This window comes from Heterodontus francisci, chromosome 27, assembly GCF_036365525.1.
Source record: "Heterodontus francisci isolate sHetFra1 chromosome 27, sHetFra1.hap1, whole genome shotgun sequence".
Classification (NCBI taxonomy): domain Eukaryota; kingdom Metazoa; phylum Chordata; class Chondrichthyes; order Heterodontiformes; family Heterodontidae; genus Heterodontus; species Heterodontus francisci.
Window position 1 is genome coordinate 13427339 of NC_090397.1, and position 15401 is coordinate 13442739.

Below are 15401 nucleotides of genomic sequence, written 5' to 3' on the forward strand. Positions count from 1 at the left end.
GGGTGCAATTCTAAAGGTGAGGGAGGGGGGATGCTGGAGTAGTGGGACCTGGGTGTATATGTGCATCTGTCATTGAAGGTGGCAGGGCAGGTTGAGAGTGGTTAATAAAGCACACAGTATCCTGGGCTTTATTAAAAGGCATAGAGTACAAGAGCAAGGAAGTTATGTTAAACTTGAGACTAGTTCGGCCTTAGCTGGAGTATTGCATCCAGTTCTGGACGCTGCACTTTAGGAAAGATGTGAAGGTGTTGGAGAGGATGAAGAAAAGGATTCACAAGAATGGTTCCAGGAATGAGGAACTTCAGTTGAGGATAGATTGGAGAAGTTGGACTGTCAGCCTTGGCAGAGAAAAGGCTGAGAGGTGATTTGATAGAGGTATTCAAAAATCATGAGGGGTCTGGACAAAGTAGATAAGGAGAAACTGTTCCCACTTGTGAGAGGATTGAGAACTAGAGGGCACAGATTTAAAATATTTGGTAAAAGAAGCATGACATGACAAGTGACATGAGGAAAATCTTTTTCTCACAGCGAGTGGTTAAGGTCTGGAATGCACTGCTTAAGTGTGCGGTGGAGGCAGGTTCAATTTAAGCATTCAACAGGGAATTAGACTGGTATATGAAAAGGAAGAATGTGTGTGGTTACAGGGAGAAGGCAGGGGAATGAAACTAGGCGAATTGCTCACTTGGAGAGCTGGTGTAGACAATGCAGGCTGAATGTCCTCTTGCACTGCAACAATTCTGAGATTCTGTGACCATTTCCCTTTCATAAATCTCTCTCACACACTAGACCCTTTGTTCCCCACTGTTTCCAGTATGATCGTGTCTTCACACTTGGTGACGCTTGATGTCTCTGCCATTTTATTTTCTATTATTTCTCTTGTCTCCGCCTCTAAGGGACCCATGTTTACTTTCACTAATCTCTGCCCTTTTTGCATTCTTGAAGCTCTTGTCATTACTTTATTGCTAGTTCACTCATTCTATTTTCTCCCTCTATCGATTTCTTGGTCATCCATTTTTTTTTAAAGTTCTCTAAATCCACAAGCTTGCTACTCTTTGATTCTATCCTTAACTTCTCTAGTTAGTCATGGCTGCACCACTTTTCCAGTGAATTTCTTAGTCCTCACAGTAACATTATATTTGAATTGTGAATTATTTCTTTAAATGCTTGCCATTGCTCATTTACCATATCTTTTAATCTAATTCCTCATGTCCATAATTGGCTTTAAATTCAAGACTTCAGTGTTGGACTTCACCACATCACTTTCAAACGTTAAATTCACATGATCACACTTCCCCAGAAGATCTTTACTATAAGGTTACTAATTAACTGTCTTACTACAGCACTAGATCCAAAATAGTTTGTTCTCCAATGTTGTTCTCCAAACTCTCATGCATTCTGTGAACTTGTCCTCTAAGTGACTTTTGTCAATTTGGTTTGCCCAGATTACAATACCCCAGGATTGTTGCATGCTCCTCTAATTTCTTGATTAATACTTTGTTCAGCACTTAAGGGGTCTATAAACGTCTCCCACTAGTATTTTCTGCCTTTGTAGCTCAACCTGTACTGATTCTTTTTGACTTTTCTGGGCTAATCTCCTTTCTAGCTACTATTATTGTGTCTTTTTTTTTTGTTAGGGCTACCTCACCACCTTTTCCATTTTTGCCTAGCTCTTCTAAAATTCAAGGAATAATTAGTTCCAAACCACATCTCACTAATGACTACTAGGTTAAATGCTTTACCTTTGTGCCATTAATTCATCTATCTTGTGAATGCTTTGTGCATTTAGATATAGTTTCTTTATTTGTAATTTTTTTTACTCTTCCCTGATGTGGCCATAGTCACTAATACCCTATTACTGTTAAATTCTGCCCCTTCATGCCATCATTTGCTTGATTTTATCCAAATCACTCCTCCCTTCTGTGTCTTGACTTTTCTTCAGACTTAAATTTACCCTCCTCCAAATCCTCCCTTCTCCTTATCAGTTTAAAGCCTTATCTACTGCCTTAGTTATTCAGTTTGCCAGGACACTGGTTCTAGCCTAGTGTAAATGGAGTCTGGCCCAACAGAAAAGCCCCCACTCCCTTCCCCAATACTGGTGCCAGAGCCCTTGAATTGAAACCTCTGCTTTCTGCAACATTCTTTCAACCACTTAGTTAAACCACTGTTTAATTTGTTAATCACTATGCCAATTTGCATGTGGCTCAGGTTGTAATAGTTGGTTGCCTTTAAGATCCTGCTTTAAATTTTACCTTGGCTCCTCAAACTCCCTCAGCAGAATCTCATTCCTAGTTCTACCTAATTCGTTGGTTCCTACATAGACCACAACAACTGGGCCCTTCTGCAGCCATGCAATGTCATCCTTTACCTTTGGCACTGGGCAGGCAGCGCAGCCTTCGGAACTCCTAGTTGCAGCAGTAGAGAACGGTATCTATTGCCCTGATTATATTATCCACTATTGTATCCCTTTTTGCTTCCCCCACTTGAACAGCTTTGTGTGCTATGGTCAATTTGACCATTGTTCTTGAAGTCTGTTATCTACACCAGCAAGTACCTCATACCTGTTGGACAATGGCAAAGATTGATGCACCTTCACGACTGAATCCTCCTATCCTGACCACTAATCAAATCTAAATCAGCTATCCTAAAGGGGTCAAAAAGTAACTCTTCCCTTTCCTGATGCGTCGCAATGTCTTTACCTTTTGACTGTAGCTCAACAACTGAACAAAAGTTCTTGGCGTTGCAGATTTAGTTGCCTGGAATCATTTTGCTCTCTGCAAGCTCTGACATGCTGTAGTTCTGGAACAGAGCTGCACAATCATCTCTAAATTTGTTTTATGTAATTAATTCACCTTGTTTTATTCTTACCTGAAAGGGTCTCCTCCCTCTCCACTGAATTTCCGCTCGTGCAATTCTCAACTTCCTGCTCAACGATGCATTCTTCATGTTGCAATCTGGTTATGCTGGGGGAAAGAGTAGTTGACCAAATTAGGAGCTGCAGAGGTTTCTTAGTGAATGCAGGGCCAAATGGTATTCATTTGGGAGTTTTGAGTGAAATTAAGAAGCTTGAGAGTTTGAGGAATGAGCATAGAAGGAAGTGGAGTGGGAATAAATAAGGGATATAAAGAAATGATCAGATATCCTTGCCAGTGGTTGGTCAGGAGGCCATGACTATAGGGAGGACAGTGAATTCAGATGAGTGGACAAGGCAAGCAGCGATTATAGACTGAAATCACCTGAGGATGAAGTGCCACTCCATAAGAGTCTGACAGAAGGGAGGAGATTGCTAAAATGGGAGGGAGGACAGTAGTGGTCAAGGTTTTGAAAGTGGCATAGCAGTAGGTGAGGTACTCAAAAGGGGGTGAGACCAGGGTGTGGCTCTCCACCAGGGATTTAGGTGGAGAGTTGAAAATAGCCAAGTCGAGATCTTGTAAGTGTTGGTGTTGCCTCTTGAACCAAGTTGTCAATGCCAATATTGTGATCGTCCACATTTAAAAACACTACAAAGGCTTGTTTGCATTGAATAAACCTTTGGAAGGTAAATGTGCAGGCAGAGTGAGTGAGACCAGAAGATGGTTGGCAATGCTATCTGCCAGTATGCATGCTGGGTGGGAAGATCAGTGAGTGACTAGCCTGGGTTTTTGGATGCTGTTGGAGAGAGTTGCAGAATATTAACCAGTGGCAATGGAAGAATGGTGATTGATATATTTCCATGTCAGGATGGTGTGACTTGGAGGGGAATCTGCAAGTGATGATGGTCCCATGCTCCCACTGCCCTTGTTCTTGTAGATGGTAGCAGTCATGTTTGAAAGGTACTGTCTAAGAAGCCTTGAATTGCTATAGTGCATCTAGTAGATGGTATATACAGCTACCTCAGTGTGCCAGTGGTGGGAGTGAATGGCACCATCTTAAAACAATCAAGCAGGCTGCTTTGTCATGAATGATGTCAAATCTCAGTGCACTCATCCAGACAATTGGAGAGTATTCCAGCACACTGCTGACTTTCATCTTGGTGGAAAGACTTTGGAGTCAGGAGATGTTACTTCAAAATTCCCAGTGCCTACTCTTGTAGCCAGTGTTTGTGGCTGGTCCAGTGAAGTTTCTGTACTTTAACATACATAACTAGGGTTAAATGAAGTAAGGTGGGAGGAGGCTTTTGTAGCATGGACCAGTTGGGCCAAATGGCCTGTTTTGAGCTACAAATTCTTTCATTTGAAGAGAAGTGGCAAGGTTAAGTGATACAAAAGAAGAGTGCTGAAAACAGATGGAAGTCATGGACTTTGGTCTGGTAGCTTGGTTTCATCTATTTGGAAGATCTGATGGGTAATGAACAAAATTTTCATATAGTAAGGATGTTCATGTGTTGTAGGTTAGGTGGAGGTTAAAAATCTGGCTGTTAAATTTACAAATAATTTGAGGTGCCTGATTCACTGAATTGCTGCTGTATCTGCTGAAATGGGTTTAAGGTTAGTGATTTTTTTTGGTGGGGGGAGAATATGGGTGTAAAGATTGCAAGACAGATACTGGGTGAGAACAGCTAATGACAAACTGCTCCATCCAGGAAGACCTTGCACTTCTCACTGTCATGCCATCTAACTTGAATCAATATAAAGATTTTGCCTCTGCAAATCTACCTGCTGATCATTTACGAACATACGAATGAGGAGCAGAAGTAGGCCATTCGTCCCCTCCAGCCTGCTCTGCCATTCAATAAGATCATGGCTGATCTGTTTGTCTCAAATTCCACCCCCTCATCTACTTCTGATGACCTTTGATTCCCTTGCCCAACAAGAATCCATCTACCCCACCTTACAATTATTCAGTGACCCTGCCTCCACCTTCTGAGGCAGTTCCAAAGTTGCACACCCCTCAAAGAGTTTCTCCTCATCTCTGTCCTAAAAGGGCAACCCCTAATTTTAAAAGTGCTTCCTAGTTCTGGACTCTGCCACAAGAGGAAACCTCCTTTCCACATCCACCTTGTCAAGACTGTTCTGGATCTTGTATACTTCAAGTCTCTCCTCACTTTTCTAAACACCAGTGAAAACGAGACCAGTCTGTCCAACCTAAGACAACCTGCTCATTCCAGTGTATGGATCTAGTAGGCATTCTCTGAACTGCCTCCAATGCATTTACATCCTTTTAAATAAGGAGACCAAAACTGCACATAGTATTTGAGATGTGGTCTTTCAAATGCCCTGCATAACTGAAGCATAACCACCTTGCATTTATTTTCAATTCCCCTCAAAGGATAGCATTCCATTAGCCCTCTTTATTAGTTGCTGTACCTGTACTAACTTTTTGTGACTCCTGCACTGGAACACCTAGATCCCTCTGCACCTGAGTTCTGCAGTCGTTCTCCGTTTAAGTAATACTGTTTTTTTTTTCATTCTTCTGCCAAAGTGAGGAGCTTCACATTTTCCCACGTACTCCATCTGCCAGATTTTTGTCCACTCACTCAACCTGTCTATAATCAGTCTGCAACCTCCTTATGTCCTCATCACAACATACTTTCCTACCTTCCTTTGTTTCATCTGCAAACTTAGCTGCCATGCCATCGTGCCCCTCATCTAAGTCATTGATATAAATTGTACAAAGTTGAGGCCCCAGCACAGACCCCTGTGGGACTCCATTTGTCACATCCTGCCAGTCAGAAAAGGAACCATTTATGCACACTGGTTTCTGCCAGCCAGGCAATCTATCAACACTAATATGTTACCCCTACACAGTGAGCTCCTACTTTGCCCAGTAACCTTTTATGTGGCACCTTGTCAAATGCCTTCTGGAAATCCAAGTACAGTATGTCAATGGGCTCCCCTTTATCCATGGCACATGTTGCTCCTTCAAAGAATGCCAGTAGATTGGTTAAACATGATCTCTTTTCACAAAGACATGCTGACCATACCTGATTACCTTGAGTTTTTCTAAGTGTCCAGCTATAGCCGCCTCCATGGTTGATTCTAGCACCACCTCCATGAGACGTCAAGCTAAGTGGCCTACAGTTAACTGTTTACTGCCTCCACTGCCCCCCACCCCCTCCTTCTGGAATCTGGTTATGTTTGCTATTTCCCAGTCTGAGAACCTTTCTAAAATCGAGTGAATTTTGAAAAATTAACACCAATGCATCTACCTCGTTAGTCACCTCTTTTAGGACCCTAGGATGAAGCCCATCAGGACCTGGGGACTTGTCAGCCCACAGCCCCATCAGTTTGTTCAGTACCACTTCCCTGGTGATTCCAATTTCACCAAGTTCCTCACTTCCTTCCTCCTGATTTACAGCTATTACTATGCTTTTTTTTTTGTCTTCTCTATAAGTGAAGATAAAAGCAAAATATTCATTTAATCTGCCATTTCCTCATCTACTATTGACTCCCCATTCTCACTCTAGAGGATGAACACTACTTTTTTTCCTTTTTTAAATACCTGTAGAAACACTTGGTGTCTTTTTTTACATTTCTAGCTGGTTCCACCCCCCAGTTTCTTTCTCCTGATTAACTTTTTAGTCATTCTCTGTCAGAATATAAATAGCAATCATCTGACCTGCCACTCATCTTTGTGCAATTAAAAGCCTTTTCCTTAAGTTTGATGCATTCTTTAACTTTAGTTAACCACAGATGGTGAGTCCTCCCCTTTTAGAATTTTTTATTTATAGCAGGAATATACTTAAACTGAGTATTCTGAAATATCCCCTTGCATCTGCCACTGCTTCTCCTTTGATCTATCGCCTCGTTTCATAACCCTGTTCACTTCAGCTAGCTCAGCTTTCATGCCCACATAGTTGCCCTTGTTTAAGTTTAAAATACTAGCCTTAGACTCACTCTTCTCTCTTTCTCAAACTGGAAGTAAAATTCAATCATGTTGTGGTCGCTGCTACCTGGAGGTGCCTTTACTCCGAGGTCATTAATCCTGTCACATTACACAATACCAAGTCTAATATAGCTGGCAGTCTGGTTCCAGAACATGCTGCTCTGACAAACAATTTCAAGCATCCTATGAACTTCTCATCCAGGTTGCTATTGCCAATTTGATTTTTGCAGTTTATATGTAGATTAAAATCACCTGCGATTATTGCCGTCCCTTTATCACAAGCACCCAATATTTCTTCTTCCTACATTATGGTTACCTTTAGAGAGCCTCTAAACCACCCCCACTAGTGACTTCTTTCCTCTAATATTCCTCATCTCCACCTAAACCAATTCTACATCCTGATCTCCTTAACCAAGGCCATCTCTAACTACTCAATACCATCCTTGATTAAGAGTGCTACCCCTCCACCTTTATCTAGCTACCTATTCTTGAACCTCATAGCAGCTGAACTGTGCTGGGACCAGTGTTCTATCAAACAGTATAACTAGGGAAGTAGAGAGGGCTTTAAACTAAAAGAGGGGGGGGGGGGGTGGGAAATCAAGCCTGTTCAGGACCCAATCCTAGTCATGCTGTAGCCATGTCTCTAATACCTATCAGTGCACATAGATCATATTTATTTACTTCAATCTGTTTGTCTACTTTTATGAATGCTACATGCATTCAGAGGTACAGAGCCTTTAGTCTTTGTTTATCTTTGTAACATCTAGTCTCAACTGATGTGTTCTTGGGGGTTTTTCCCCTCCCTTTGTGCCATTCTCTGACCTTCATTTCCCATATTACTATTCTGCTCTGCTTGCCTTGACTCTACCCCTTGGTTTGTAATGTCACACCCAGACTTGATCCCTCACCGCACCCCAACCCAAACCCCGGTTTAGCTTAAAGCCCTCCCTACTTCCCTAGTTATACAGTTTGCTAGAACACTGGTCCCAGCAAGGTTCAGATGCAGACTGTCCCAACAGTACAGCCCCCTCTTTCCCCAGTACTGGTGCCAGTGCCCCACAAACTGAAACCCACTTTCCCCACACCAGTCTGTGAGCCGCATTCAATTCACTAATCTTGTGCCCTCTGCCAATTGGCACATGGCTCAAGTAGTAATCCAGTGAGGTTTTGCTTTTCAGTTTGGGGTCTAGCTGCTCATAGTGTCTAAGCAGAACCTCTTTTAGTCCTACCTATGTCATTGGTACCTACCTGGAGCACAACAACTGGATCCTCCACCCCACCCCCTTCACACCACTCCAAGTTCCTGTCCAGCCCAGAGCTGATGTCCCAAACCCTGGCACAGGGTCGGCAACACAGCCTTCTGGACCCATGCTCTCAGCTGTACAGAACAGTGTCAATCCCTGTCGCTATACTATCCTCTACTACCACTGCATCTCTTTTTGCTCTCCCCACTTGAATGACTTCCTGTACCACAATAACATAGCCAGTCTGCTCATCCATCTTGCAGACCTTGCTTTCGTCCACGCAGGTTTAGAGCACCTCAAACCTGTTGGACAATTGTAAAGTTTGAGGCTCGTCCACTACTGTCTGCTCTGTCCCTTTACCTGCCTCACTCAGTCACATCTGCCTGTCCCTCACTGACAAAAACATATGGCCCTATTCTAAGAGGTGTGACCATCTTCTGGAACAAAATGTCCAGGTATTTCTCCCCCTCCCTTATGTTGTGCATTGTTTGCAGTTTGGCTTCCAGATCAATAATCCTGATCTGGAATTCCTCTAGCTGTCTACACTTTCTGCTGGCATGGCTGCTCTGGATTGCCTTGGCATCCAAAAGCTCCCACGTACTGCATCTGTACCATACACCTGTCCTGCCATTGTTGTGCTTTTAATTAATTTGCTTAATTACTTAATTGTTTCCCAATCTACCAAACTTAACTAGCATTACTAAATAAAAACCTTACAATTTTTCTAAAATTACCTTAGTTTTTAAAGATAAATGGTAAAAAAAAAAACCAACCACTAACCAATCACCTACTTCAGAGTCAAAGGAAAAAGACTCTCCAGCTGCTGGAGGCTTAAAGGAAAAAGAGCCCCTTCTCTTCTCTTTTCCACCCCCCCCCCTCCCCCCTCCCCCACATACTGAATTCCCATGTGCACCAAATTCCAGCTTTACTCTGGCAATGGCTGGCAATTTTTTGATTATTTGTGTAAAGGATTGGGACATCTGATCTAAATTTGCCATTGCTTTGAATTTGTGGCTTTTTATACTAAAATTATATAGAATTTACAGATCAGAAACTGGTCATTTGGCCAAATATTTGCATACCAGTGTTTATGCTCCACTCACCACCCCCCATCCTTCCTCATTTAATTCTATAAGCATAACTGCCTTGTTCTCCCTCATGCTTATCTAGTTTTTCTTTAATTGCAACTGTACTATTCACTCTCAACTACTGTGTGGTTGCAAGTTCCACATTGTCGCCATTCTCTAGGTAAAGCAGTTTCTTAATTCCCTGATTTGATTTCTTGATGCTTGTCTTTAGCCTCTTGTTTTTGCTCTTTCCCACAAGTGGAAAACTGTCTACTATGTTAACTTTAAAGACCTCGAGTCATCCAGGGAAGAGATCCAGCATAATAAAGTGCTGGCAATACTCTGGTCTGGCAGCATCTGTGGAGAGAGAAGCAGCATTAACATTTCCAGTCTGACCTTTCATCAGCACTGGCAAATCTAGAAATGTAATAAGCTATGAGCAAGTGAAAAGGGGGAGAAAGAACAACCTAAGGGAAGCTGTGTGATAGGGCAGAGGCCAGGAGAGATTAAATGACATGTCACAGAACAAAAGGCAAAGCAGTACTAATCATAAAAGACACAGCATTAGTTCAGAGAAAGTATTACTGGCAGAATAATGAACAGCTCTATCTGAAAGCAAAAACATGAAAAACAAGTTTAAGGCTGGCATATAGTACAGCATAATTTTTTTTTTTAAATGACAGTCCTGTTCTGAAATTGTTGAATTCATTCTCTAGTCCAGAAGATCTAGTGGTCTTGGGGAAGAGCATAGTGAGGGGGTTTGACCCTGTTCTCTGCTGCCAAGAGTGAGAATCCAGAAGGCTGTGTGTTGCCAGGGTGTGGGACATCTGCTCTGGGCTGGACTGGAACTTGGAGGGGGAGGATCCAGTTGTCATCGTCCATGTAGGTACAAACAATATAGGTGGGACTAGGAAAGAGGTTCTGCTTAGACAGTATGAGTAGCTAGGCACCAAACTGAAGAGAAGAACCTAAAGGGTAATAATCTCTGGATTATTACCTGAGCCATGTGCCAATTGGCAGAGGGCATATAATATTAGTGAAATAAATATGTGGCTCAAAGACTGGTGTGGGAGAAGTGGATTTCGGTTCATGGGGCACTGGTACCAGTATTGAAGAAAGTGGGGCTGTCCTGTTGAGACGGCCTGAACTGTGCTGGGACCAGTGTTCTAGCAAACAGTATAACTAGGGAAGTAGATTGAGCTTTAAAGGGGGGTCAGGGATCAAGCCTGGGTAGATGTAGGAAACCAAGGGATAGAGTCGAAGTAGGAGAGCAGAATGGTAATTTGAGAAATGAAGTTGAGAATGGCTGGCTGGAAGGGACAGAGAAAAAAAACTTAAAGAAAAAGTCAAGATTTGATAGAGCCTTTAGTTTTGTCTGTTTTCTTTGTACCTGAATGCACTAGGCATTCAGAACAAGTAGACCAACTGATAGTGCACGTTGAAGTAAATAAATATGATCTGATGGCCATTACGGAGACATGGCTACAGGATGACAAAGATTGGGTCCTGAATATTGAGTGGTATATGGTTTAGTTTAGAGATACAGCTCTGAAACAGGCCCTTCGGCCCACTGAGTCTGTACCAACCAACAACCACCCATTTATAGTAATCCTTCATTAATCCCATATTCCCTACCACATCCCCACCATTCTCCTACCACCTACCTACACTAGGGGCAATTTACAATGGCCAATTTACCTATCAACCTGCAAGTCTTTGACTGCGGGAGGAAACCGGAGCACCTGAGGAAACCCATGCAGACAAGGGAAGAACTTGCAAACTCCACACAGGCAGTACCCAGAACTGAACCCAGGTCGCTGGAGCTGTGAGGCTGTGGTGCTAACCACTGCGCCACTCTGCTGCCCCAAATGATTATCAGGAAGGATAACAAACTAGGTAAAGGTGGCAGGGCGGCACTCTTAATCAAACAAGGCATTGGTGCAGTAGTTTAGAGATGACTTTAGTTCAGGAGATCAGGATGTAGAATTCGGTTGGGTGGCGATGAGGAATAATAGGGGAAAGGTCACTAGTGGGAGTGGTCTACAGGCTCCTTAACAGTAACAATGTAGGATGAAGTATACAAGAAATATTGGGTGCTTGTGATAAAGGAACAGCAGTAATTGCAGGTGATTTTAATCTACATTATAAACTGGAAAAATCAAATTGGCAATAGTAACCTGGATGAGAAGTTCATAGAATGCTTTTGAGATTGTTTGTTTGAGCAGCATGTTCTGAAACCAACCAGGACGCTGGTTATGTTAGACTTGGTATTGTGTAATTTATTTATTTAGAGATACAGCACTGAAACGGGCCCTTCGGCCCACCAAGTCTGTGCTGACCAAGAACCACCCATTTATACTAACCCTACAGTAATCCCATATTCCCTGCCACCTACCTGCACTAGGGGCCATTGTAAATTGCCCCATTTACCTATCACCTTTGGCGGTGGGAGGAAACCAGAGCACCCAGCGAAAACCCATGCGGTCACAGGGAGAACTTGCAAACTCCGCACAGGCAGTACCCAGAATTGAACCTGGGTCCCTGGAGCTGTGAGGCTGCGGTGCTAACCACTGGGCCAGACAGGATTAATGACCTCTGAGTTAAGGCACCTCCAGGTAGCAACGACCACAATATGATTGAATTTTACTTCCAGTTTTTGAGAAGAACGAGTCTTAAGGCTAGTATTTTAAACTTAAATAAGGGCAACTATATGGGCATGAAAGCTGAGCTAGCTGAAGTGAACTGGCTTATGAGGCTAGGAGATAGATCAATAGAGAAGCAGTGGCAGACATTCAAGGGGATATTTCAGAATACTCAGTTTAGTATATTCCTACTATAAAAAATTCTAAAGGGGAGGGATGAGAGGAAGCTAGCTAGAAATATAAAAATGGATGGCAGGTGTTTCTACAGGTATTTAAGGAAAAAAGTAAAGTGTTGGTCCTCTAAGAGTATGGGGAGTTAATAAGGAAATGGCAGATGAAATGAATGAATATTTTGCTTTTATCTTCACTATAGAGGATACAATAAATATTCTGTAGTAATAGCTGTAAATCAGAGGTGGAAGGAAGTGAGGAACTTGGTGAAATTGAAATCTCCGGGGAAGTGGTACTGACCAAACCAGTGGTGCTGTGGGCTGACAAGTCTCCGCATCCTGATGGGCTTCGTCCTAGGGTCCTAAAAGAGGTGGCTAATGAGGTAGTGGATGTGTTAATTTTTTTAAATTCACGAGATTCTGGAAAGGTTGTGTCAGACTGGAAAATAGTCAATATAACCCCTTTTCAGGAAGGGTTGGGGGGTGGTGAAGGGTGGCGGGCGAGGCAGAAAACGGGTAACTGTTAGAATTGACCATAAGGAGGCTATAGCTGGGCACTTAGAAAAACTCAAGGTAATCGGGAATACTCAGCATGCCTTTGTGAAAGGGGGTCATGTTTAACCAATTTATTGGAGTTCTTTGAAGGAGTAACATGTGCCATGGATAAAGGAGCCTGTTGATGTACTGTACTTGTCAAATGCCTTCTGGAAATCCAAGATGCCATAAGTCATGGGTGCCTGCAATCTGCATTAGACTGTAAACGTAATGAGCACTAATGCTGTGGAGGACGAGTTTCTGGATTATGTTGGGGATGGTTTTCTAGAGCAGTATGTTGAACAGACTAGAGAACAGGCTATTTTAGGTCTAGTATGTAATGAGAAAGGGCTAATAATCTTGTAAAAGAACCTTGAGGGGCGAGTGATCATAAATATGGTAGAATTTTACATTGTTTGAAAGCGAGGTAGTTCAATCTGAAGCCAGGGTGTTAAATTTGAACAGAGGAAATTATGGAGGTATGAGGGGCAAATTGGCTGAGGTGGATTGGGAAAATACATTAAAAGGTATGACAGTACATAGGCAATGGATAGACTTTAAAGAAATATTACATAGCTTACAGCAACTATACATTCTTTCAAGGCTTTACTGCCAAAAGTAAAGGTAGTCAACCATGGTTAGCAAAGGAAGTTGAAGATTGTGTAAGATTTAAAAAGGCCTATAAAGTTTCTAGCAATAATAAACCTGAGGATTGGGAGGATTCTAGAATACAGCAAAGGAAGACAAAACTGAAAGAACCAGATTTGAATGTAAGCTAGCAAAAAATCTGAAACTGACTAATAGCTTCTGCAGGGACATAAAAAGGAAACATTCGGCTAAGACAAATGTGGATCCATTGCAGGCAGTCAGAAGAATTTATAATGGAGAATAGAGAAATTGCAGAGAAGCTAAGTGATTACTTTGTCTGTCTTCACTGAGGAAGGTACAAGAAATCTCCCAGAATTAGATATCCAAGGGATTGGGGTGGATGAGGAATTCAAGGAAATTGGTATTAGTAAGAAGGTTGTATTGGAGGAATTAATGGGGCTGAAGATTGATAAGTCCCCTGGAACTGATTCTACATCCTAGTGTTGAAAGAGATAGCTATGGAGATGGTGGATGCATTGGTAATCATTTTCCCAAATTCTATAGACTCAAGTGGTGCCTGCAGGTTGGAAGTTTGCAAATGTCACCCCACCATTTTAAGGGAGGGAGAGTGAAAACAGGGAATTACAAACCTATTGGCCTTATGTCAGTCATCAGGACAATGCTAGAATCTATTCTAAAGGATGTGATAAATGGACACTTGTACAATAATCTGGGCATAGTCAACATGGATTTATGAATGGGAAATCATGTTTGATGAACCTGTTGGAGTTTTGAGTACTGCAGGGATCAGTGCTTGGGGCCCCAGCTGTTCACAATATATATCAATGATATGGATGTGGGAACCAAATGTGGTATTCCAAGTTCGCGGATGGCAAAACTAGGTGGGAATGTGTTGGGAAGATGCAAAATGGCTTCAAGGGGAATTGGACAGATTGAGTGGGCATGAATGTGGCAGATGGAATATAATGTGTAAAAATGTAAGGTTATCCACATTGGTAGGAGGAATAGATGTGCAGAGTATTTCTTAAATGGTAAAAGATTAGAAAGTGTAGATGTACAAAGGGACCTGGGCGTTCTTGTCAATTGTCACTGAAAGCTAACATGCAGGTGCAGCAAGCAATTAAGGCTAATGGTATGTTAGCCATTATCATGAGGATTTGAGTACAGGAGTAGCGAAGTCTTCAATTGCATGGAACCTTGGTTAGACTGAACCTGGAGTACTGTGTGCAGTTTTGGTCCCCTTGCCTTAGGAAGGATATTGCCATAGAGGGAGTGCAACCAAGGCTCACCAGACCTGTTCCTGGGATGGTGGAGTTCGAAGAATGAGGTGATCTCATTGAAATCTACAAAATACTGAAAGGGTAGATGCAGCTAAGATGTTTCCCCGGTTGGAGTCTAGAACCAGGGGACACAATTTCAAAATAAGAGCGAAGCCACTTAGGACAGAGATGAGAAATTTCTTTTCTCCGGGTTGTGAATCTTTGGAATTCCTTACCCCAGAGGGCTGTGGAAGCTCAGTCATTGAGTATGTTTAAAGCACAGATTGACAGATTTCTGAATTCAGATGACGTAAGGGGATATGGGGCATGTGCAGCAGAGTTCAGGATGACCTAGTTTAGAGAGTAGAACATGAAGGCTAGTCAGTACATTTTAATTTTGTCTAGAGGTAACAAAAGACATGGATGAGTTTCAGCAGCAGATCAGCTGAAGTGGGGTGGAGATGGGCAGTTTTAGTGATGGCTGTCATCAGAAGCTCATCAAAATCAACTTGTCCTATTTCAAGTCTGTTTGAGCCTTAAACAGCTCTAAGGAAGAGGGAAGTTGTTGCCTGAGTACATGTGGAAACAAACTCTATTTCAGATGTTGCCAAAGGCCAGCATTTAAATAGGAACGGGCAAAGGATCATCCTTGGGACATCAGAGCTAATGGTGCAGGAAGAGGAGCCATTACAGGTGATTCTGTAGCAATTGTCACATCCAGCTGGATGGCATTGGAGTAGGATGGTGTAGTCAACCATTTGAAAGGCTGTAGATAGATGAATAGTTTACTTTTTAATCAAGTTATTCACCAAAGGCTGTTGCAGTTGAAAGTTAAACTTGAATGCAGGTAAGAAATCAGCTGGATTATGAAGCATTGGGGTTGTTCTTGCTAGGGGAAATGATGTTGGATGTGGGGGGTTAGGATCTGTGGAATACTCAGATTGGTAATGGGACCTAAAGCATAGCTACCAGACCTGACTAGTGTCTGTTGGGTGTCTCTTCTGGGTCCAGATTTCGGGTTGGGCTGGATGTGGACAGTGCTGCCTTCTTCATTTAAAGATTACTTCCTGGAACA

The 15401-nt window shown here is 42.4% G+C and overlaps 1 protein-coding gene across 11 annotated transcripts in view; it reads left to right on the forward strand.

The window, feature by feature from the left end:
- si:ch211-59o9.10 (uncharacterized protein LOC561841 homolog) overlaps window positions 1–15401 on the forward strand; it is an 82199-nt gene that overhangs the window by 33290 nt on the left and 33508 nt on the right. The window contains exon 1 of one of the 11 annotated variants that reach the window (XM_068058857.1): window positions 15153–15173. The exons of the other annotated variants lie outside the window; for them this stretch is intronic. Coding sequence (XP_067914958.1) covers window positions 15168–15173 — 6 coding nt within the window. The 5' untranslated portion in view covers window positions 15153–15167. Of the gene's footprint in view, window positions 1–15152; window positions 15174–15401 lie in introns of those variants that run through there. 11 annotated transcript variants of the gene reach the window in all.